General features: G+C 40.2%; 1 protein-coding gene across 1 annotated transcript; it reads left to right on the top strand.

Annotated features, from left to right (window-relative positions):
* Positions 1-18,760: 18,760 nt before the first annotated feature.
* Positions 18,761-25,814, top strand: LOC110803541 (myb family transcription factor PHL13). The gene is made up of 8 exons (XM_022009061.2): positions 18,761-18,996; positions 20,381-21,165; positions 21,547-21,733; positions 22,269-22,345; positions 22,426-22,465; positions 24,248-24,305; positions 25,005-25,074; positions 25,356-25,814. Exons 2-8 carry the CDS (start codon positions 20,524-20,526, stop codon positions 25,548-25,550), a joined length of 1,269 nt encoding a protein of 422 aa, XP_021864753.1. The 5' UTR covers positions 18,761-18,996; positions 20,381-20,523; the 3' UTR covers positions 25,551-25,814.
* Positions 25,815-26,107: the final 293 nt, after the last annotated feature.

Raw genomic sequence — 26,107 nt, forward strand, 5'->3', positions numbered from 1 at the left:
TTCCAACTAAGGCAATCACAATTCAGATTACAGACAACCCTAGGAGAAAACAGAGAACCCTAATTCTCTCTGTGCCTCCATAGTGTGTTCATCCCAAAAGCAAATCTCTTGATCGATTGTCTAAGCTACGATAATCAAGACGGATCTGATTGTGTCGGTGAACCAAGTAGAGGAACGACAAGTGGAGTTCTTTGTTCGTGTTCGTTGACGGATTTGTGGAAAACACGCTTCAAACGTAAGTATGCTTAATCTGTGCTTTATATATGTTTCCTGGCTTTGGGGATTGTTCCGCACATGTTATTATGTTTAACTGTATTCCCCTACAAGTATGACCTGACACAAACTTCTGGCAACCTGCAAAACAAGAATATTCCCGTAGAATATTCCCTCCGATGCTTAAGTAAGTATAAGCTAGAGAGATAAGTAATTTGTAGAGAGAAGGCAGAGCAAAGATAAGTTTGCTGTTGTTGGGCAAGAATTGAATGCCCTTTTACCTAGGGATCTGCACTATTTATAGTGCTAGGGTTTCTCGGGAACTGGTCCTGCATGATTGAGTGTTTACGCAAGATTGGGACACGTGTCCTGCATTGGTTCTGGAGGCTTGTTTAGGCCCAATGTGGACCTCTTAATTGCTTGGGCCTGGGCCCTGTGAGGTTTGAGAAATGCCCGTAGGCAAGCTTTTGGGCTCTTTCTTCTGGGCTTTGATAGTGCAGTCAGGTGGCATTCTTTTAGGCCACATCATTTGCCCCTCAAGGAGGATGCCCCTTGTCACTGTGGGGTAGGCTGCTTGATCGGAAGGAACGCCACGTGTGAGGGATTTTTAGAGCTTAGATTTTCCTTTAAAAGCTTCAATTCCTCTTTCATTTTTCTTTTGTTACTTCAGGGCGATTTTTTCTTTAGAGAGAGAAAGTAAATTTCGTCCTGCGAAAGATCTGCTGGTGCGTGCGCTTGAGTGTTCTTGGATTTGCTGTCCAGTTATCTTGAGGGTTTAGAGGATTTGCCAAGACTTCTCATCAGTTTGATCATTTTCTGGTAAGTTTTCTATCAATACCTTGTTGTTTGTATGCTTGTGGGACCTCTCTCGTTTATTGTTTATAGTATTCTGTGGAGGCGTCTTGGGGGTTATGACACCTATCCCTTTCATTCTTTGCTAAAGTCAGACGTCCTGTCCCTTATGCAGGACGGTATGGCTCGAATTAGACAGACTGCTAACGTGCGTGCATGGACTGCACCGCGAGAGGGGGACGATAGGGTTCCTTTTTCGAACCCGTCCCAAGGAAGTAGGAGTGGAGTCCATTCTTCTCATGATACAGGAGACGGGGCCATTAGAACAGCACATTCTCCTAGGAGAAGGAAGAATGTGGCTTCCCGTCCCCGCGTTCCACGCGAGGATTTTGAAGATGACTCCTCTAGCTCCTCAGACGAGGAGTTTGCAAAAATTCTTCCTCCTATGGTCCGGGGGAAGGAAGACGTCAATCTGTTTCCGTCAGATATCTTTCCCAACATGAAATGGCTGCGGTACCTGAGGGAGCAGGAACGTGACTTTGAGCGTTTTCTGCTCTTGCCCCCAGGTTTTAGCCTTAGGAGCCCTCGACCTCATGACTCCGTGGACCAACTCTCCCAAGGAGAGGTAGCCGTTTATACTGCTGCCTTTAGGTTGGGCCTTAGATTTCCTTTGCACCCCTTTGTGATGGACGTTTTAGAGGGGTATGACATTGGCCTTGCTCAATTGACGCCCAACTCATGGGCAAATGTTTTTGGTTTTATTGCCAAGTGTGCTTTGAGCGGCGTCACCCCTTCCTTTCCTGCTTTCCTTCGTCTCGTAGTTATTTCCCCTTCTTCTCGTTCTCCCCAGGGGTGGTTCACCCTTTACAGCCGTCGGGGATATAAGACGGTAGTGGGTAAGACCTCTAGTTGGGTTTGGTGGAGGAAGAAGTGGTCTGTTGTACGAATGGAAGACCTCTCTCTTTCCAGACGTCTTTCTCGTTGGAACCGTCGGCTCCGTTATTTGTCTAGAGTTGACGCCTACCCTCGCCTCTCGTCCAGGGAGTGGGGACTAGTGAAGCCCTTGTTCCAGGCTGAGATGTATCGGCTGTCGTCAAAAAGCCATGCCTGGGTGCCTAATGCTTGGCTTCCCCATGTCGGCCAGTTCACCAATATAGTCTTTCTTTCGGCCGTTGGTCTTTGTTCTTATTTGAGTAGAGGTAGTTCCCCAGTAGATTTTCAAACATTTTTCTTCCATCTTTTTTTTTTTTTTTTTTAAACACTAACCCTTGGCTTTGTAGGTTCTGCCATGGATCGCTTATCTCCCGAAGACAAGGGTGTAGTGGAAGTACCCGCTTGTTTGTCCGAGGTATATACCGAGGACATTCTCAAGGCCGTGGAGGCCAAGAAGAAGGACTCCTCCAAGAAGTCCAGTGAGGGTGCCTCTGGCGACGTCGCCAAGGTAATATATATTTTTTTTTTTTTTGCCTATGTTCATTTCTGGTCATGATTTGGTCGCTGATTTCTTTTATCTTTTAGGAACCCACCTTGCCGGCTACGAAGAAGCGTCCGGCATCTTCGACGGAGGCTCCTAAGCCAAAACGGCCCTTCTTTAAGAAGATGGGTCCGGCCGACGCTGTCACCAAGCCGTCGGTACCAAAACCGTCCGCTCCCCCGGCTGAGGGGGAGGTTCCTCCTATCCAGACGCCCACTCCTCCTCCTGAGCAAAAGGAGGTTCCTTCCCAGGTGGACACCGAAATGGATGGTACTGCCGGAGCAGCTGCTGACGAGGCAACAGTCGATCAGACTGCGGCGGCTGACGCCACCGCCTTGTCCAGAGAGGACAAGGGTAAAGGCAAGGAGACTGAGGCTCCTTCTACTGATAATGCCTCTACTCCTCCTGCAGCTTCACCAATTGGTTAGCGTCTCTGTACTTTAAATCTGTGATATCAGGTTGGGATTTGCACGATATTTATTAATCTTGGTGTTTGGTTCAGTTGAGATGTTCAAGCGGATGCGTCGGGCTGAGGTGGCGAGCATCCCTCCTTCTGCCGGTTTTAGCTCAGAGGCGAAGGATAAAATCCTTGCCGATGTGTATGCGGCCATCCCTGAGGAGTACGTGAGGTCACTCCCCGGGATTGACTTGGGATTCTTTGGGTCCATTCAGTTTCTCGTCCTTGATGTGAGATACTTACCCCTGGATTTCTATGGTTACGATTATATGTGTACGCTACTTTTAATTCTATATTGTCTTTTGACAGCTTTTCATTCGCTGTGCTGAGAGTAGGAACTACCGCTTTGATATGCACAATGAGATGCTCAAGCACAAGGACCAGATCGAGAATCATGAGCAATATGTTGAGAAGATGGCCAGGTTGATCAACTTGGACGCGGATAAGAAGATTTCTCTGAAGACGGAAGAGCTGAAGAAGGCCGAGATGGACGCTGAGAAATATGAAGAGAAGCTGCGGGAACATGAGGGACGGCTTACCGTGCTGAGAAAGGAGTACTCTTCCGTCTTAGAGCGGGTGACTGATTTCTCTTCCAAGGTGAACGTTCTGGAAGGTCAGCTCAAGGCCATGCAGGGGAAGATCAAGGCCGTGCGCAAGGAGGCTGCAAGCTCTTTTAAGTTGGGCGAGGAGTCCATCTTGGAGAGTGCCCAAAAGGCGTGGGATCAGTCTATGGACGGGAAGGATTTTTCCTGGTTCAAACGCCGTATCTCCCACCAGATAGCTGTTTCGACGGCTAGGCGCTTGGGCTTAGATCCTCCCGAGTTCGTTAGTGACGGGGAGGAAGACATAGAAGAAGACGAGGTGAACTCCCCTGAAGGCCAGGACGTCCAGGACGGGAGTTCCATTGCCCCTCATCCTTGAGCAGTTTTTCTTGCAGTTGGTTTAGATGACGCCGTGGGCGTTTGTAATAACTTTGGTGCCTTTGGGCATTTATTTGATTTGGTTTGTTTGCGCTTTGGGCGCTATGTATAAACAGTCTGTGCCGTTGTGCACTGTATTTTAATTCTATCAGTTCGGTACTGATTTCTTAGAAATTTTTCTTTGGGTCCAATTGTTGGACAGAAACCTCAGTGTTTTAGGTGATCAGCCTAATTTGAGGCGCTAATCTAGGCCACTTCTCAGGCCGTCAAACGATTAGTCTTTTTAGACGGCATCCAAGGAGGAGGTCTTATGTCTTAATGTTTTGCGAGCCTATTTTGAGGCGCTAATCTAGGCCACTTCTCTGGCCGTTAAATGATTAGCCTTTTTAGACGCCATCCAAGGAGGAGGTCTTAGGTCTGATTGTTTTGCTCTTTGTTTGAGTCTTTTTGGGCGCTTTTCAAAGAAAAGGCGTCATGCTGGAGGTCTAAACCCTTCTTGTTTATTAGCACGGGGTACATCCAAACCCTTCGTGTTTATTAGCACTGGGTATTGTTTATTTAGCGGATAGGGATGCCAGTTTAGGAACTGTTTTCTGGTGAGTTTCTTTCAACAGAGACTTGTATTCGTCAGATAAGTGTTAATTTACTAAATTGCTTGCTACATTCTCCACGTCTTAGATGGGTATTTACAGGCCGTTTTGTGGGCTCTTAGTACAATAGCTAGGCCGTTTTGTAGGCTCTGCGTACAATGGTTACCCTAATGATGTTCTACTCTTAGCCACCTTCTTCAATTTTGACCGCTTCTATTTGGACGGGTCCAATTTCTTTGGTGACCTGGGGTTCATCTTCATGCTTTCATTTTCCTCTGACTTCAGCAGAATCTTGCTTCCATGCTGACGGGTTGAGGGTCGTCAGGTAACAATCCCTAGCCTGTTGTTGATCTCCATGTATGGTGCCTATAACTCCATCATCGCACACGAACTTCAGAAGCATCAGATGGGTGACGACTACAGCCTTGATCTTGTTTAAGGTGGGTCGTCCCAGGATGACATTGTATGTCGTCAGGTCTTTGACGATTAAGAAGTCCACCTCCATTTTCCGCCCATTCTTCCTATCTCCAATTCGAACTGGCAGAGTGATAACGCCAACAGGATGAATGATACTCCCTCCAAATCCAATGATGGGATAGTGAATTCTTTCGATGGCTTTGGGATCGTGTGCTAGGCGATTGAGGCATTCTAGACTCATTATGTCGGACGAGCTTCCCGTGTCTATTAGTATGCGTTTAACTCTCATGTTAGCTATCTTGAATTCAACCACAAGTGGGTCATCGTGCGGCGTGGCTATCCGTCCACCGTCTGACTCACATATTTCAATCTTTGGGAATGGATCCTGAAGGAAATAATGCCCTTGGTCCAAGTATGCATTCTATGTTAAGTCTAATAAATGCGGTTCAGTATTAATTAACAAGTTAATAATTCAGTGAGATCAAGTGAACTGAATGCCTAGCTAGAGGCCGCTTCAGTTCAAGTGGAATTAATGATATTAATCCACAGCTTAATCTTGACTGACCCCCTAGGGTCACACAAATAGTACGTAAACGGATCAAGTATTTAATGGCATTAGATACTCCATCTATGGATATTCGGAATCGACGGATCTTGGTTTCAGTGGGAGCTGAGATCGTCACAGGCAAGAAATGAATACTCCGGAAACGATGATATTGCCGGAAACGGAAATATGGATCGTATCGGAAATATAAATATTATCCAAGTCGTAGATGTTGCCGGAAACGGAAACATGGTACGTATCGGAAAATATTTTCGGAAATGGAAATATTGCCAGAATCGGAAATATTGCCGGAAACGGAAATATTGTCAGAATCGGAAATATTATCGGAATCGGAAAATAATTCCGGTAACGGAAATATTAAATATTTGTTCGAAACGGAAATTGATTCCGGAATCGGAAATATTAAATATTGTTCGTATCGGAAATGAATTCCGGAATCGGAAATTTAATCGGAAGCGTATCGTACGAATAAGCATCGGACGAGGCCTGCCGGACGAGGGCCCAGCACGAAGCCAGGCCATCGCCCAGCAAGCCAAAGCGCGCCACACGAACAGCCAAGGCCACGCCAGGCCCAGCGCAAGGCCAGGCCCAGCAGGCCGTGGCAGCGCGCACAGCGCGCGCAGCGCGCGCAGGAGCTACGTGGGCTTGTAGCTCGCGTAGGCCTCGCTGCGTGGGCTGCTGCTCGCACGCACGCGCATGGGCGGCCCATCGTGGCTGCCGTGTGTGTGTGCGTAAGTGTTTGTGTTCATGCACGATTCCTAAAACGTGCAGAGTTCGGTTAATGATTAAATTCCTAATTCTATTTGATAAATTAATTAATTCGAGTTCTTGTAGGATTCTAGGTTTAATTAATTTGTATCTGAATAGGATTCCAATTCCCTTTCCATATCCCTATAAATATGTGGCCTGGGTTCACAATTTATAACGAGTTTTCAAGTATTCAAAGTGAGTTTTTGAGAGAAAAATTCAGACACACATCTTGCTCAAAAGTGCCGAAAATTCTAGTACCTTAAGGGCGATTCTAGTTGGTCAATCTTAAGGCGGATCCGGACGTGTTGTGGACTATCTACGGAGGGACGACACTTGGAGTCCTAAAGACTTGTTCTTGCTCGGTTCGGGCGCAGCTAGGGAGGGCACGCAACAAAGAGTATGCATCTAAATTATGCTATATGATTATGTGTAAATAATATGTATTCCTGGGTTAATGGTTGTTTCCGCATGATTTATGTAATATCATATGTATCATAACCTAACAGTGGTATCACGAGCCCCTTATTATTTTCATAATCTAAATTGCATAAACATGGTTAAATATTACAAATTTGCAAGAATTAAAAGGGGTGATTAATTTTCGTAATTGTTAATTAATTGCAAATTGCGTTTATTTAATTATACGTACGCAGTTTTTCGGCAGTTTCTTCGTTACTCATCCAAATCGAGTGATTTTTGTGTCAATTCCGCATGTAAAAGGCATTCTAAAATTTTGCCGAACCCAGAATTCTCAAATTCGAAGCCTAACTATGACTTTTCGAAGGTTTTAGTTTTTCGAATGCAAAATTTCGTAAATTTAAGATGTTAAATTAAATATTTGCGATTCTTGTTGATAAATCTTGAATTTTTTATTGACCTACTGTATATGTTTAACAAGTTTGAATGCCTAGCCTTGTTAATTATGCAATCTAATTTGTAATTATGATTAATTTGTTGAAAATTAGAATAATTTAGAATTAATTTGATTTTCATAATTAATTATAATTTAATTAGAAACCTATGATTAAAAACCACCATAAAAATTGTAAATTTATGATAAATTTTAAATTTTTATGACCTAAACTTGAATCCATGTCAATCGGAAATCAATTGAATAATAAATTTTCGATTTTTCGCCCTAAAATTATGAAATTAATATTATTTATTAATTTGTCATTAATTTTAAATATAAATTTTAGATTTTTATGCGATTCGTTCATATAACTTGCACGCACAAAGCAATGGACGCTTCGTGTTACCCTTAAGGGGTGTTGTATAGTGCGGGCATGCGACGACGAGCAAGGGAGCTCGTCGCCCGTGCGGCACCAATGCAATGAGCAAGGCATGGTGCACGAGCACAAGGCAGCAGCCCTGCCTTGTGTCGTGGGCCACGAGCTATGAACAAATGGGCATGGGCGAAAAGCAAGCCAAGGCAGTCGCGTGTGGGCAGCAAGCGAGCTGCGCCACAACGCGCACTGCCTCGCGCAAGAGCGCGCAGCCTCGCGCGCAGCGAGCGCAAGCTCGCGTGCCACGAGCGTTGCGCCCAGCGTTGCTCGCGCGCACAGCGAGCGATGTCGCACGCACAGCGAGCGATGGCTCGCGCGCACAGCGAGCGATGTCGCGCGCACAGCGAGCGATGGCTCGCGCGCACAGCGAGCGATGTCGCGCGCCCAGCGAGCGATGTCGCGCGCACAGCGAGCAATGGCTCGCGCGCACAGCGAGCTGTGGAGCGCGCGCAGCGAGCGCTGGCGAGCGCGCATTGCGAGCGATGGCTCGCGTGCGACGAGCGCTGGCGCGCGCACAGCGAGCACCACAGCGTGCGATGGCTTGCGATGGGAGATGCAGCAGCTATGCGACGAGCGCATGGGCTGCGCGCACATGGCCAGCGATGGCTGTGTGCGTGTGGCCCATGGTCGTGCGATGCGTAGGGTGTTTGCATTACGATTAGATCGTTTTGAATGTTTAATTTGAAATTTTTCAGTTTACGTAATTTTAATTAATTTTAAAATTAATAATTTAAATTATTTTCTTGGATTTTAATTTTGAATATTGTAATTATAATAAATTTTATTTATTCTAATTATTTTACTAAAATTAAAATCATGAATTAGTTTAAATACGACTGAAATTAAATTAAACTTTTTGGATTCAATTATAAATTTATATGAGCTTTAAATTTTAATTAAATTTGTATGTTTCCGGTTAGACTTGAAATACATTTTTATGTTTAAAATTAGTAAAGCATATGAATTTATTGGTTTAAGTGGGAGCCCTTTTAGTCATAAGACTCTTGATTAGGTCTACAAATCCTTAAGGTTAAAACAACTTGATTAGAATTAATAAGGACTGAATAATTGGTAGATTATTAGAGCCCTTGATTAATTGCTGCAAATGTTTACGTGATGCATAATGTGTTTTACTAACCAGCTATGTGGGCCATTCATGATAATGAATGGGTGAATGGTATATATTGTATATGTACTGTTTTGCAGGTTATGAAGTGACTAGTATGGCCCAAATAGGATAGAAAATATGGTCTGCGTACCATTAATTTGAATGTAATTGGTCTAAAGTACCAAAGTTATTTTTCAATTCAAATATGGTCTGCGTACCATCAAATAGTTGTAATTAGTTATAGCTTATCCTATTTGAAGAAAATGGTGCCTCCCACGGAGATTTTCAAGACGGACTTTGAAGTTAAAGCTTCAAGATGAAGTCGGGCCATACTAGATCACATTTATCTTATGCATGCTTTAAGTTATTTATTGCTTTAAATATGTCTTAATTATGCATGAGATTGTGGCTTGATTATGTTGCATGATTAAGGATTTTAGTTCACTTAAAATCTAACCAACATAGTAAGAGCCTTAAGTTCCAAACTTAAAAATTGAGTTATAAGGTGCCATGACAAAATATACACTTGCTTGGATATCCTTTACATCAATCTAGTAATAGTTTTCGCTCAGCGAGGTGTTACTTATTGGTCCTAAAGGGGCAAGGTACACAAATAATTGTGAGTACATGTTAGTTTTGGTGAAACTCAACGATATAAGTAAGGAGTCCTTTTATGTCGTGGCAAAATCGATAGGTTTACCTAATAAGTTCTTAGACGTACCTATCAACCAAGAATAGTTTCTAGACTATTAGCAAAAGGATTTTGCTTACCTAAGATGTTTTAGGATTAAGTCGACAAACTGTGCTTAGTTCTTCAATGATTTTAGGATCTTGGAATCATTTTATTCACACCTGCCGGAACAATAAAATCGAATAAAATGCTAATAACTTGTTTGAATTGCATGGTTGCTTTAATTTCAAGTTATTATTCATGATAAATGTTTAGACTTTGCATGCTTCAATGTATGTTTTAATTATTGTTTATAATTAAATATCTTGCACTGCAATAAATCCTTTTAGAAAGGTAACAGTAAATTTCCTCGATTGGTAGTGAATCCAAGAACGATTCACGGAAAAGAGAGAAAGTGAGCAATTTAAAATGTACGTTTCTTATATCGACTTTTATGGTTGTTTTCGAATATCAAAATCGAATGGCAAACCAATTGGTGCTTGTGAATTCAAAATACAATGTAGTTTTGAGATCATAAAGCATTGAGTTTAAACGCTCAGCCTTACCAATGGTTAACAACCTAATATCTTTGTCCATTTAATTCTCGAATGAGTCTAGTCACTAGACATTCGAATAGATCGATACTTAGAGAACTTTAGAAGCTTCTGGTAAGATCATCTAGTTGAAACAAAATATTCAACATAAATTAAAATGGTAAAGAACCTTGTTGGTGACATTGGACATGTCTAACAAAGTATAAAAGTCAACACTAAAGAATTCAATTCTTAAGACTATAAGAAAGGGTACAAGAAATAGGAAAACAAAGGAACATATGAAAGGAATTTACGATTCCGTTTCTACCTATAAGTTTATGTTTAAAGAGAAGTGACCTAGCAATCAAACTTCCTTGGTATCATATACCGCTTGAGGTTCTTACTTCGGTAATAACTCAAACAATGGAAGCTAGGATACACTAATGACCTACAAGTGGGAAATGAAGCATGGCAATGCTACATTAGTTGTAGGGTCATCTAGTTTGTTTTAAGTCCTTTCAAAGGCTGGAACTTAATGGCTATTTTGTTCCATAATCAACATACCTAAATTTTTGTTTTCAAACACAGAAAGACTCACATTCAAGAAAAACAAAAACAATGTTTGTTTGTTTATTTGAATGAAATGGTCAATTACAGGTTGAGTCAATATGCTTGATTAAAACAAACAACTCTTTAAAGAACTTTACTAGGTTCAAATCAACCCCTTGATTTGAGTTCCACTAATCTTTGGCATTGTTGCTTAGACCATATCAACAAATTAACATTCAAAAGCTCTATTTTGATGGACTTTTGAAAGTTCATTGATTTCTAGATCAATTTAAGACAACTAGTCTTACTTGTTGAAAGTAACAAAAGATATGAACTATCGTTAGAACGCCTAGACAATAGAGTTCAAAGCTAAAGAAAGATTTTATGACTTTATTATTTCACATGGATTTGAGTGAATATAGGTTTATTTACTCAAAGTGATATAAGTTTGAATCTGTTTGACTAGTTCAAAGATTCAGAAGTATAAAATCCACTTGGCAAGAAATCATAAAGATCTAGGTTAGATCATGTTGATGATTACTTGAGACCAAATATGATCATCAATGATTGTGTGTTATAATTTCACAATCTAGGTCCATAAGATATGGCATATCGTAGTTGGAATAATCGAAGTCAATTAGTACTTGATTCGATCAATGATGAATCATAAAGACTTTTCCTATAATTTCTAAAACAAAATGCTCAACTACCACCAAACTAAACCAAATTCGTCAAAACTATTGAAAAGTAATTTCAGGATATCTTTTCAATTATATATATCTAAAGAGTTGCTAAACTCAGTGGGAGCTTAGTGTTTGTTATTCAACAAACTAAGGCCCAAGTCTAGATATATGTTTCATTGTGATTTATTCAAATGAGACACAAGGGTATTGTTTCTACCACGAATTTTTGAGAACATAATGTTTGTTTGCTCGAAATGATGTCCTTTTGGAGATTCGTTTCCAAAATGACAAGTGGGAGAAAATAGACCTCGAAAGTCTTCGAGGCGAACAACAAACATAAACGGACATTCCGGAGGCTTTTCGAAGTGCTTCAGAAAAAACCGAACTTATTCTTTAAGGACTTTAGAAGTGGCTTTAAAGAATAGACATCTCTTAGAAGACTTTACAAGTGCTTCAAGGAGAACAGAATATTCAAAGGACTTTCAAGTGGCTATTGATATTCTATTGTTTGATGTTCTATACCCAAGTAGGCATAGAATTCAAGTCACTGAAACTATGCAATTCTTCTATTAGATAGTGAAGAAACCTACAACTTACAGTCAAACTATTATCATGTAGATTAATGAGTTTGTGACCTGTAAGAAAGCTATGACGAAACCCAGATTCCCTAAAATGGTTAGAGGCCATATAGAGACTATATGTTTAATTGGTTAAAAGCCATAAAACATACTCAATGTTTTGATGACAAAATTGAAATTTTGTTGATTTGCAAGAATAGTTTCACACCTATTGGTTGCAAGTTTGTTTTAAGGATAAAAACCATCAAACATGGAATTGTGTTCACACACAAAGCTAGATTAGTTGCTAAAGGTTACAAGCAAATTCATGGCATGGATTGTGTTGAAACCTCATGCAAAATCGTAATGCTTAAGTCTATAATTCAAGCAATGATTGCATATTGGTACATATGGCAATTGGATGACAAAACGTATTCCTCAATCAAATGTTGGAATATAATATGTACATGGTATGTCATAGAATTTGTGGATCCAAATAAATGCTTGAAAAGGAAAGCTAGCTTATAAAATCTAAGTACAGATTTAAGCAAGCAATTGGGAATTGGAACTGTATTTTAAGTGAAGCTAATAAGCATTTTAGTTTCATAAAATATACATGATTCTTATAGATATATAAGAAGTTTAGTGGTAGTACTTAAAACTTAATTGGTCCTATGTGTATTACACACATATCTCTCTATTGTGAAATAACATTCAAATGCTAAAGACTTAGATTTGAAATTATTCATCAATGATGGACCATGGCGAAACTTAGTACATACTGGGTATTAAGATCTATTTACAAAGATCTTATGATATTGTTTTGGATTAAGTAATGGCATTTACTAAATCAAACACGAAAGTCTCCATTGGAGATATTCGACCCATGTGAATAAATCTAAGTAAAGGATGTTTGAACTATGTATAAGCATTTACTAAGTTAAACATCAAAGGATCTAAATAAGATTCTTAACCTATATTATATGTCAAAGAATTTAGCTGAATTTAGTATCTACTGAAACTAGATAAGCTAAAGTTACATGAATAGAATTCAATTGGGAATTATTCTGCAAAAGAACTTATCATGTATGATATAATATGAGGATCGCCAAAAACGTATCGTATGACTTTAGCCATGACGAACATATACCAATCTCTATTGATCTAAGTAAAGATCAACTAGATTGAGATCAAGAATACTTATGGTACTTGAAAAGGTACATAGGAATAGTTCTTGATTCAAGGAAATAAAGATATGCTAAATATTGATGCTACACGCATAAACACTGGCAAAGGATCAAGCAAGACCCTTTGGAGTTAACCATTGATAAGGACGAGCTATAGAGCATCGTGTTTTGAAAATGGCAACATGGGTTGGAGACCATGAGTTGTTGCGTGGGAAATTAAAATAATAATTTCTATGTTCTAAGATATAGTTGGAGAATCTTCCACATATCTATGAACTGCCTGGATAGGTAAATCCAAACAAAGTATCACTAGCAACCTATACAGTTGAAGTAAAAGTAATTATTGCCTAAGAAGCAATAAAACAGGGTTGTTTAAAGTTCTTCACTGAACTTGGGTAGATCACCTATCTGCTGGCTTGATGGTTCTTCATTGAAAAATGCGTAGAACCACTCTTGAAGCAAGAAAAACGTCTGCTAACTTGATGGTTCTTCATTGCAAAATGAGTAAAACCACCATCGAAGTAAGAAAGACTAGATCACATAATAAACAAACTCGAAAAGATCTTATCATCATATCTCGAAGAACATTCGATGAAAAGGATATTAAGATTGGCAAAGCATGATAACTAAACCTATGCAACAAGTGAGAAGCAACACTCACGTTGTAGCACTGGAAATCAAGCATAGCTTTGAATTCCATGAATTGTTTTAGAAGATGGGTTTGAGGCCCATGGTTATAAAACATTGGGGTTGAACATTTATCATATATGAAATGTATTTTCATATTCCATTTAATCTTGGTTTAGTATTAAATGATGAGTCCCTTCAAATTTGACGATATATTCAAGATAGACTGTCAGGACCAGTCCTATGACTAAGAAATGTCTATCAAGTGAACTTGAATGTCAAAGGTTGAAAATGGTCCCTAGTCGGAGTTTTCTATAAAATTGGACGCATAGAAAACGTTAGACGATTAGAATGCAAGATGACTAGTAGTTCTGTTTCTTGAACTATGTGGACATGGCAATGTCATAATCATTTGCATAGATACTTACTTTGGGAAGACTAGTATCGGACAAGACCTATGAAACTTTACTGTAAGAGATGAAAATCTGTCATAAGTAAATTTCATTAAATTATTAGACACTAAATCCTCAATACCTGAGTGATTTGAGATTACTTGTTTGAGAACTGGTTGCTTTGACGTTGACCAACCGTCGCACCGTAAAAGGAGGCTATAAAGGCAACGCTCAGGTAATCACCTATCAAACGAAGTCTAATCTCAAGATCACAAGATTGGGATTGTCCTCCCATAAATCGGGATGAGATGCTTAAAAGTTGTACAAGGCCACTCGGAGAGCTAGAAACTGTGAAATGCATGGCCGTGCTCGGATGAATCATAGGCTATGATTATCTGTTTATTTGATCAGTTGAACTCTGAAACCGAGAAACACCTCTGGACATAATAAGGATGACAACTCTTACCTTATGTTCAAGAGCAAGCATCGAGCGACAAAGGAATTAGGAAATGCACACTTGTCCCTAAGGACAAGTGGGAGACTGAAGGAAATAATGCCCTTGGTCCAAGTATGCATTCTATGTTAAGTCTAATAAATGCGGTTCAGTATTAATTAACAAGTTAATAATTCAGTGAGATCAAGTGAACTGAATGCCTAGCTAGAGGCCGCTTCAGTTCAAGTGGAATTAATGATATTAATCCACAGCTTACTCTTGACTGAACCCGTAGGGTCACACAAATAGTACGTAAACGGATCAAGTATTTAATGGCATTAGATACTCCATCTATGGATATTCGGAATCGACGGATCTTGGTTTCAGTGGGAGCTGAGATCGTCACAGGCAAGAAATGAATACTCCGGAAACGATGATATTGCCGGAAACGGAAATATGGATCGTATCAGAAATATAAATATTATCCAAGTCGTAGATGTTGCCGGAAACGGAAACATGGTACGTATCGGAAAATATTATCGGAAATGGAAATATTGCCAGAATCGGAAATATTGCCGGAAACGGAAATATTGTCAGAATCGGAAATATTATCGGAATCGGAAAATAATTCCGGAAACGGAAATATTAAATATTTGTTCGAAACGGAAATTGATTCCGGAATCGGAAATATTAAATATTGTTCGTATCGGAAATGAATTCCGGAATCGGAAATTTAATCGGAAGCGTATCGTACGAATAAGCATCGGACGAGGCCTGCCGGACGAGGGCCCAGCACGAAGCCAGGCCATCGCCCAGCAAGCCAAAGCGCGCCACACGAACAGCCAAGGCCACGCCAGGCCCAGCAGGCCGTGGCAGCGCGCACAGCGCGCGCAGCGCGCGCAGGAGCTACGTGGGCTTGTAGCTCGCGTAGGCCTCGCTGCGTGGGCTGCTGCTCGCACGCACGCGCATGGGCGGCCCATCGTGGCTGCCGTGTGTGTGTGCGTAAGTGTTTGTGTTCATGCACGATTCCTAAAACGTGCAGAGTTCGGTTAATGATTAAATTCCTAATTCTATTTGATAAATTAATTAATTAGAGTTCTTGTAGGATTCTAGGTTTAATTAATTTGTATCTGAATAGGATTCCAATTCCCTTTCCATATCCCTATAAATATGTGGCCTGGGTTCACAATTTATAACGAGTTTTCAAGTATTCAAAGTGAGTTTTTGAGAGAAAAATTCAGACACACATCTTGCTCAAAAGTGCCGAAAATTCTAGTACCTTAAGGGCGATTCTAGTTGGTCAATCTTAAGGCGGATCCGGACGTGCTGTGGACTATCTACGGAGGGACGACACTTGGAGTCCTAAAGAATTGTTCTTGCTCGGTTCGGGTGCAGCTAGGGAGGGCACGCAACAAAGAGTATGCATCTAAATTATGCTATATGATTATGTGTAAATAATATGTATTCCTGGGTTAATGGTTGTTTCCGCATGAATTATGTAATATCATATGTATCATAACCTAACAGATCCATGGGCGCTTTGGCTGACAGCAGCACTTGCCCTAAGCGGCGAGCATAATCCTTCTGTCCTCTCATGGTAGGTCCTCCAGCGGCTGGTCCTCTAGATATGACGGCTACAAATCCTCCGTCGCTGTGTTGTCCCTTAGTCGGCGAGGCAGGGGACTTGTTCCTTTTGTATTGGTTTTTTCCAACGCCATGAGCATTCTTCCGTAAGTAGTTCTTGAGATGTCCTTTGGAGGCTAGACCATCTAAAGCCCTCTTCAAGCTTCTACAATTCTTGGTTTCATGTCCTATATCTTCATGGAACTGGCAATATAATTTGGGATCTCGAGTCTCAGCAGGGGACTTCATGGGGAAGGGTCTATCAAGGTCGTACCTTGCCCCCACGTCTTTTAGTATGGTGAGAATGTCTGTGTTGTACTCGAAATATTCCCGTTCTTGCGGTCGTTCTCTCTTGTGCCCCGGAAAGTTGGTGTCATGCTCTTTAGAGAGAGCCCATGTGCCATTTACCCGTGGAGGTTTTCGGTCCACCTTATCCTTCTTCCCGGAGGAGTCTGTTGTTTCTCCAATCCTCCCTTCCTTTGACGCGCTGCATATTTCCGTTGCATGGATAAATGCTTCAGCCTCGTCTAGGACCTCTGCCATAGTCCTTACACTCTTCTTAACTAGGTCAAACTTGAAGGAGCCCTTCTTCAATCCCCTGATAAAATTATCAAAAGAGACACCATCGGGCAAGTCTGGGATCTGTCCTGCCTCCAGATTGAAACGCTTCACATAGCTTCTTAGGGACTCGTCCTTCCCTTGCTGGATCCGTCCTAAATGCATGCTAGTTTTCCTTTCTTCCTTATGTGCCATGAACCTTGTAGAGAACAAAGTCTGTAATTCGCTAAAAGAGGCAATTGATCCTGGAGGCAGTCGTTCAAACCATTTAGACGCTACTCCCTTAAGCGTGGCTGGGAAGTACTTGCACCAAGTGGCTTCATTGGTTCCCTGTACGTACATGTGGTGGCGGTATGCGACAAGATGCATGTCGAGATCAGTGGTCCCATCATAAGCTTCAATGGTAGGGTTTTTACTTTGGGTTCCTTCGGGGCGTTCATGATCTCGTCAGAGAAAGGGGTACTCATATGCCTTAACGTCAGGTTGTTGAATCCTTGCTGAATATGATAGGTTGGCTCACGGCGGCTTGATAGCAGGCGGGGGCGCATGCTTACCCTATAGGGCGTCATCTGGGTTGGTCCACGTGTAGTGGGATAAAATGGCGGGTCTTCCATCACAGGGGTGGACCCGGTGTCTGATAGTTCAGATTCAGCCTCATAGTGCTCTTGACGCCTTGCAGCTGGTCGCAAGACGGCTGGGGGACTTCCCCTAGATGATGGTCGTATGACCGGGTCCCTTCGAGGTAAGAAGGTGGGTGGGTCACGGCCATCTTCTGAATGCTCAGGCACAGGGCTAACTCCCCTGCTTGCTTGTGGACGAGAACCTTCTCCAGCTCTCCAGACGTTGGACCTGAGCGGCATTCTGCTTATCCGATTGACGCCTAGACTGAGGGGCCTCTGCGGAGCCGTCCTCTCAGCGCAGTAGATCAACATGTTCTTCCGAATTTCATCTTGCAGTGTAGTTCTCATCTGTTGTCGGAAGGTCTGATTCATTTGCTGTTGGAATCCTGTTAAAATCTCGCGTAGGGAGCCCACTGATACTGGCAAATCTAGATTCTCATCCAACACGACGTCTCGGACGCTAGGGCTTAGATGGCCGCCTGGCGGAGATGCCTCGGTTATTGGTTCTTCTTCCACCACCACCTCAGCTTGCATTCGTCCTGGTGTGTTCCCTGCATTCGCAATTCGATTAGTCTCTTCAATGTGCCGTCTCTCTTCTTCACCAGCATGCTCTCTGTCAGGGTGTAGTTCGGCCATGACACTGTACCTCCCCACAGACGGCGCCAAATGTTGTGTGAATTTTTACGGTGCTGACGTGGCACGCGCTCCTCGGAGGTATCAAGTATGACCTGGCACGAACTTCTAGCAACCTGCAAAACAAGAATATTCCCGTAGGAATATTCCCTCCGATGCTTAAGTAAGTATAAGCTAGAGAGATAAGTAATTTGTAGAGAGAAGGCAGGGCAAAGATAAGTTTGCTGTTGTTGGGCAAGAATTGAATGCCCTTTTACTTAGGGATCTGCACTATTTATAGTGCTAGGGTTTCTCGGGAACTGGTCCTGCATGATTGAGTGTTTACGCAAGATTGGGACACGTGTCCTGCATTGGTTCTGGAGGCTTGTTTAGGCCCAATGTGGACCTCTTAATTGCTTGGGCCTGGGCCCTGTGAGGTTTGAGAAATGCCCGTAGGCAAGCTTTTGGGCTCTTTCTTCTGGGCTTTGATAGTGCAGTCAGGTTGCATTCTTTTAGGCCACATCACCATTGTTTACGGAATAAAACACACGGTTGTTCTCTACAAAATTTTCCTCTCTTCCTCTTAGTTTCACAACATAAATCAATCACATGATTTATTCAATCAGTCACAATCATCTTGCCGCTGTCCTTTCTAAATCAATCACAAGATTACTCTTGTAATTGAATTTAATTATTTTTATGTAAAGGGTAATTTAGTCTAATCATAAGATGACACTAAAAGTGAATTTACTATAATAACCTCAGCTATTCACTTATATAATAGAGATTTTACATCAATATTTTAAAAAAATTGTATGTCCATAAAAGTAATGTTTTAAAATGAAATGGAGGGAGTAGTAATTTTTTTTAAATAAATTATAATAAGTCGAAAAAACGGATGATTAATTTAAAAACAAAATTAAAAAACAAACAAAAACTGAGTAGGAAAGGACCCACGGGGTAGGAGTACAAGGTCGTACCAAAAATGAATCACTATCTCACAAACGGACAAATTATGGAGGAAATCAACGGCTTAAAATTAATTGAAATTAATAAACTCCTGATTTTTGTTTTCTCTCTCTTTTAGTCGAAATTAAAAAATTTAAAAAATTTAAAAAATATAAAAGAGACCAAAAAAGAGGAGAAGGCGGCTCTATTGGATTGCTGGAGCCAATTCTTCTATCTTTTCTTCTCTCTCCATTTTTTTTGCCCAAAAAAGATTTGCGATTGTGGAGTCAGAGGAGAAGTACGGAGATTCATTTCACGGTGTTCTTGTAATGATTGTCTACAATTATTGGCAAAAATTTGGATTTTTTAGGTATTGGGTTTAGAGCTTCTCTGAGTCGAATCTCTATTATTTTGTAAATTGCAAATTTCCAGGTAAGATTCCAACTTTCCTAATCTGGGTTTATTTTGATTTCTTCATTGAATTAGAATTTTAATTATGGGTGATTTTTTTTATCTGGGTCTTTGTGTTTTAGTGAATAAATTGTGTACTTTTTGTTGTTAATTCGTACTCGTATGGTTTATGCATAATTTTTTTTAACGCTATCTATTGATTAATCATGGGTATGTTTCTTCATGTAATTATGTTCCGTTATTGTAATTAATCTATTTGAAGTTATATTTTTTTTTGTTTGATTCTGTATTTCAGTCTGAGTGATTGAGAAACGGAGTGGGTTATTTTTTTATGTAGAAAAATGGAGAGGATTTTAGGGTGTACCTGTGGGGCCTACTATACTGTGCTAGAGTTTGATTTAGGGTGGTAGATGATAACTGGGATGATTTTGAGCATCTTGGAGAAGTTCAATTAATACAATCTTTAGTAGTTATCATGGTGTTACATTGATTGGAAATGATTTTGGAAGATTGGTGAGTTTGGGACCTTAGTAATGTATCACTTTATTCTCACTTTGGGTTGAAGATGGATAGAGAGCTTGGTCAGTTTTGAGTAGCTTGGTGATGTTCTGCTGTCAAAATATTGTGTCAGTAGCTTTTGTTGGGTAATGTTAATGGGAAGATGATATTCGTGACTAAGTGCCAGACCCAGGAAATCGGACCCCATTTGGGTTTGGTTGATTTTGAGCTAATATGCAGTCTTTTCTGTTGAAGGTCATTACGTAGTTTAATGAACTTTTGTGATTGCATATGATTCTTGGTGAATGATGATTGATGACTATTAATGATAGCAGTTGGCCGGTTTTGCGTGGAGAAGTGTCTGGAGAGGTCTGTTAAGTTTAGCAGCTGGGTGATCATTTCTGTTCGAATGTCATCTTGTATTGACTCCGTGCTACAAAGGGCGGATTGTAACTTTTTTTTAATCGCTTTTCATGTACTTTGTGGAGATTTAATTTTTTCTTATCCCCCTCCCTAAGTGAATTTCAAGCTCCACCGTTTTATTCAAAAAAGTTTGCCTGGACTATATTTGGATATAGATCACTTTGCTTTGTTGAGAGTGGGGGGGGGGGGGGGGGGGGGGGGGTCGAGTGTAGACAGCCCTATCCCTGTATGGCAGAGAAGCTGTTTACAATTTAAACAACAGAATGGTACCCAACGATAATTTGTTGCTTACAATTGATAGAAGCCACAGACAATTTAAATACCCATTTTAGATTAGTCTAATGTAATCCAAAAGCCAAAGAAGAGTGAATCTTGGATTACATTTGATATAGGTAGCAAGTATTGTTGATTATGTGCTAAACTTTATTTCGAAATACTTACCCTGACGAATACTAATCAAAAGATATCTGCATTTTTCCTGCAGATTCTGTAAGTTATTGATATGCCTGTTGGAAGTTGAGATATCAATGAGAGTCCATTGATTTGTTTATTTAGAACTGTAGAATTGGTTTTTTGGAGATAGTTGGTTAATTGGTTACTTTTGGAGCTGGTATTGCTGATTTATGGATGGAGATGAATATGCGTTCTGCTTTACCAATGCAAACGTCTAATGGAAATTGTTTCAATGAATTGAAAGTTCCTGGATCTTACTCTTCTGCCTTACCGATTCTGGCCAATCCTTTAGAAGATTTTCCAAAATCACCTGACCCATTCTTTGTATCATCATCAAGGGACATGATTGCAAGCCCTTTACAGATGCAGGCTAACCCTGGAGCTTCTCATATCGGGTCTTCCAGTAGTGATTCTCTATTTATAGGGGGATTCCCTGCAGATCTGCAATTCCCTTCATTCTCACCTCGTGAAAGCCTGCCTGAAAATGAGGCATTTATTTCTCAGTCAGTTGGAGGTGGAGCGAATTTTCCGTCAAATCATGGTACAGTGTCAGATTTGCAATCGACTGGGTTTATCAACTATCAAAAAGATGATGATGACAATTCTTGGAGTACTGGTCATCTTCAGGATTTACTTGATCTTCCTGAAGGCGTTTCCATTGTAAATGGTCAAGTGGGAAATAGCACAGAGGTAATGTCGAGTGACAACCATGTCAAGAGAATTGGCTGGCGCGAGATGGATCTCTATGCTGACTCCATCGAGCCTAACTGGAATGAGTTTCTGGCTGATTCAAATACAGTAGACCAGCAACCCAAGGTATGGTTTCTCTCTTGTCTAGATTGGTGAACTATTACTGTCTACATTTATTGTTGTCATTTATAACATGTTCAAAAGAAGCCACAAGCTTTGGTTGGCTAATGTTGTTTTTTCTGTAAGAATTTTAATATTGATTTTTGTTGAAAGACCTACCCCCCCTCCCCCACTTACCAAAAATAAAAAACAAATTTAAACCGGACATTTCTTGTAAGGATGTATGCATCACTCATTTTTCTGTTTCGCATGTGCTTGTTTCTTCATGTACTTTGCTACATTATTTTAGCTATTGAAAGTAAATATTTTCCACATGCGACTATTTTTAATCTTCTGTCACTGAAGGATGCAAACCAAATGAACCTTCTGTTATGATTTCTACTGCAGATGCCCCAGTCCTCCTCTGATATAGTAGTGCCTCAACCACAAACTCAGCAGCAACTCTTACCAGCAAGAGAAACATCTGCTTCTGCTAATCCAACATCTAGTTCACAAAATAAGCCTCGCATGCGCTGGACACCTGAACTTCATGAAGCCTTTGTTGATGCTGTGAATCATCTTGGCGGTAGTGAAAGTGCGTTCCTAACTTTCTAATGTTTATTATTAAGGGCATGGCATGTAGAAGGATTATTAGACTTACTGTGCTGACCTAGTGGTGGAATGTGGGCCAGTTTGCAGCCTGGGATGAGCCAGCTACGGGGTCAGTTTGGTTCATGACAATCGTGGGCAGAGCCAAGCTGCTCTGCGCTGGCTCAGTCCTGGGTCTGTTGCATCAACTAAAAGGGCTTGGTTAAAACTTGGCATGCAGTTCATTAGTTTTTTTTCAGCTTTTTTTTGGAGTTCCCTTGTATATTAAAATTTTGTAGTTTATACGAAAGAAAATTTGCAACATCAAAGTAGATAGTCTGAAAATTGAATTTATAATTTATACCAACAATTGCCTAAACAAAGCAGCACAAAGCAGCAAACTACCTTTTCTAGGAGCCAAACTTGGCCAGTATGCCTAATTGGGCCAAAACTATGAACTGACCAACAGCCCCACAAACTCTAAACCTAGCCCAGGTTACATGTTTGTCTAACTCTATCTTGACATTCGATTTGTATTTCAGGAGCTACTCCAAAAGGTGTCCTCAAGCTCATGAATGTTGAAGGCTTAACTATCTACCATGTTAAAAGCCACCTGCAGGTATAAGTTTGTGTCAGTTTCTTTGCTAGTTATATTCCATTGACTTCTATGACTCAGGATCTGAGTTGCTTCAATTTCAGAAATATAGGACTGCAAGGGTCAGACCAGAATCACCAGAAAGTAAGTCTAATGTTTTTTTTCTTTTTGTTTGCTAGTAGTCCTAGCCCTTTTCTTCTCTTGCTCCGTGTTATAATTTGAAATGCTGATTGCCAAGGGGACGGGTTTGCGGCTGGCCACACGGCCCATACCGCCATAGCATTATTACAGTCTTGTTTTAAAGTGATTGTTTCCTTATTTTCTGATAATTACGTTTATAATGGAAGACATTGTGACATTGTCTACTTATCCCAAAAGAAAACAGTACAAGTTGTCTTTTAGTAGAAGATGTAGAAAGAGCATGATTTGTATTTGGCGGCCTCAATGTTTCATTCATTAAGTCCTTGCAAACTCCTTTAAGTCACTTCCAGAAAAAAGTTGACAGTATGGAATAGTTTTTATATTGAAACTAAAAATAGGCGTGCTATGTGGATAGTCTTGCATAAAAATTGTTACCTAATTTGCTAGTATGATTGGGTACAGGTTCGCAATTCACTACCTAATTTGCTAAATTAGACCAAAAAGGTACCGTTTTCATGCTGTATTCGCTTTTTTGGTTCGCGATTCATGAGGTGATTAGGGAATTAGGCAACACTTATATAAACCATCATTTGCACCAAATGGTCGCAAAAAGGTGGGTTTCACGCTTCCACTGCTTTTATGTTGCCCTTTTACTTTTGTAGAAGAATAATGCCGATAATCCTCTTTCGCATTTCTAGTATGGTGATTCCTACCCTAAGGAATAATTTGGTTGGTTGGAATGAATTGAACTCATAACCATCTTAGCTCTTTGGGCATAAGCTTCTTAGCTCTAGATACGGAACATGGGCCAGATACTGCAATTTTCTCTAGGAAATGGCTAGAACAGGGAGGAGGGATATAAAAAAAAATGATGAACTAATTTACTCCACACACCATTGAATCTCGTCAACTTGGCAGATCAATTGTATGGAGAAGACAATTATTATGTAAATTTAAGACCTAGGGTTTTAGTAGTAAACTGCATATCTGCTTACAGAAGGTGTTATCTACGAAATATTATGTTGAGATGTTGGGGATGTTTTCTTTTTATGTTAAGTTGAGCAAAATGTGGCCATTTTTACTGTTGCTATCAATCTATCATGTACTTTTCTCGGATGACGGTAGAGGAAAGATATAGCAATAGGAATTGCCAGTTTATCTGAAATCACGTGGGGACTGGGGAAGGGGGAGGTAGTGGAAACCTTGTGAACTGCAGCTAGAGCCTAGATGCAAATTATTTGTGAGTTTATCTGCATGTGGAACTGGGGCTAGAGCTTGATTGCTTCGGCCTTTATCAAGTACTCCCTCCGTTCCATAATGATTTCAATTTTCCAAATTATTTCCATTATATAAGAAAAAACATATTCATCTGGGGTCTTTTTTTATTTGTTTCAATGAGTATTTTAATAATATCAGACTTTTGTAACTTTTAGCTTACGTTTAGGCGTTGCTGTATCCCCACACCCATGTCGAAGATATAGGATGGTATCTGTATTTCCTTTACCATTTAAAAAAAAATACTCTATCAAACACTTATTGTGTTCCTGTATTCAATACTTGTTCCCAAGTCCAGTTAGTGTAGATTAAAACCTGAGTTAGGTAGGAAGCCAAGCAGTTAGTAAATGAATTTCTTATATTGCGTCAAATTGAGAACATGAATTTTTCAAATTGATGACGTTGAGTGCACAATGTGCTGTAAATATGCCCCACTTGTTTATCATATTTTCTCTTGGTAAGGTAGCACGTTGACCTCTTTTGACCAAATTTTATGGTGGTTTTTTGCAGGAAATTTAGAGAATAGAAGTGGTTCTACAGAGCAGGTCTCAGCTGTAGACTTGAAAACGTAAGTGTTCATACACATTCCAAAAGAGGTTGTGGGTGGGGTTGGGGGGGGGGGGGGGTCTCCTTTGTCCCCCAAGAAAAGACACTAAATTGGGTATAAAATTAGTTTATTCTTAATGATATTTACATCAGCTTCTATGAAGTACGATGAAGCTTTGAGGTTCTTGGGTGACAATTATGATTTTAGAGCGTCATGTTAGCTACAAATCTTGAGAATATTCTTGAAATTGCAAAACATATATGCTTGGACACATTATAATAGAATCTAGAGGATATAATTCTAGTTTCTGGTATCAGGTGTCTTTCAAGGTTCAAACATCTTGGTTTTTTTATAGGCATATAGTTTTGTGCTTAATTAGTTATTATTCCCTTATGCAAGTTCCGAGCTTTCTGCCTGGTACATAGAGTTCTTCTGTGTTCGAAGTTTTAAGTCTTTCATTCTCATACAACTGTCATTCATCAAAGTTTTCTTGCCAATTACTGTTTACATCATGCGTTTCTAGCATTATATTTAGAGCTGGTTGATTCTGTCTCAACCTCTTCTTATATAAACACAAATACATGTCTTCGGCTGTGCTTTTTTTGTTTTTGTTGTTTGTCCAATATTTTCTGATGCAGATGTTTGTGGACTATATTTGGTTTTTCTGTACGACTGACCAGAACCATATTCTGATTGGGAAAATTCTATTTTTGAAAACAGGAGTGTTACAATTACCGAGGCATTGCGAATGCAAATGGAAGTTCAGAAGCAGCTCCATGAACAGCTTGAGGTATGCGCATTTCTTGGCACTCCTGTAACATGCACCATTATTAGGGAACACCCAGCAGATAATCCGGAAAATTAAGCCATTTTCAGTTTTTTCTGTTCCTATAGAATCTTATCTTTCTTTTAGGTTTTACATTACTCCTCTCTCCCATTTGATCTCCCCCCTCCTCTGGAAGGTGTTGTTATATATTGCTTTGTCCAATTCAGCTGATTACCGTCTATCTCGTCATAAATTGCTGTCACTTTTTCTCCGGAAGGTGTTTTAGTTCCTGCATCTTTTTTCAGATACAACGAAAACTGCAGTTGCAAATCGAAGAACAGGGAAAGTACCTTTTACAAATGCTTGAGAATCAGAATAAGGCGGAGAAGGAAAAATCAAAATCCTCTCCTCAAGACAAACCAGAGGCTTCTGCCAGTGAAGCTGGCGGGTCGGACTCTCCTCCTTCGAAGCGTTCAAGAACAGATGATTCGGTGCATTAGCATAAGTTATCTTCGGGCTCTTTCTTTTAGGTTATGACAATTGGTGAGGGGCTGTAAGCTGTGCCCATGATGATAAATCCGTCTGTTAGAATGAATTGTATCTTTTCTCTCTCTCTCTTACTCAAATATAGCAAGTAGAAATGGTTTTCTGCTTCAGATTTGTCTTTTTTTTTCTAGGTTCCTGATCTGTGAGAGAAATTGTCAGGTTGGATGTAAACTGATAAATGATGATTAATGAAGTATAATTTAGATCAAATTACTGTATATTACTGATTCAATCTTGAACATCAAGTGAAGTTTGATTGAATGTTCGTCCTAATATATCCTGGATCACGCTAACTAATTCACGCATGCTGCCTAGGATGTGTACAAGGAAGTATATAAAAGAGCTGTCATCTAATAATGGTCTGAAATATGATCCCATTCTCTGCATCACTTCATTAAACAGTTCGGCTGAATAATAATATCTAAATACACAGTCTATGGCTTTGTTACACACTTGTACACATCCTGCATCAAAATAAGGGATTGTTGATAATAGTATTATTGTATTAACA

The sequence above is a fragment of the Spinacia oleracea genome, chromosome 4 (assembly GCF_020520425.1).
Source record: "Spinacia oleracea cultivar Varoflay chromosome 4, BTI_SOV_V1, whole genome shotgun sequence".
NCBI classification, from domain to species: Eukaryota; Viridiplantae; Streptophyta; class Magnoliopsida; order Caryophyllales; family Amaranthaceae; genus Spinacia; species Spinacia oleracea.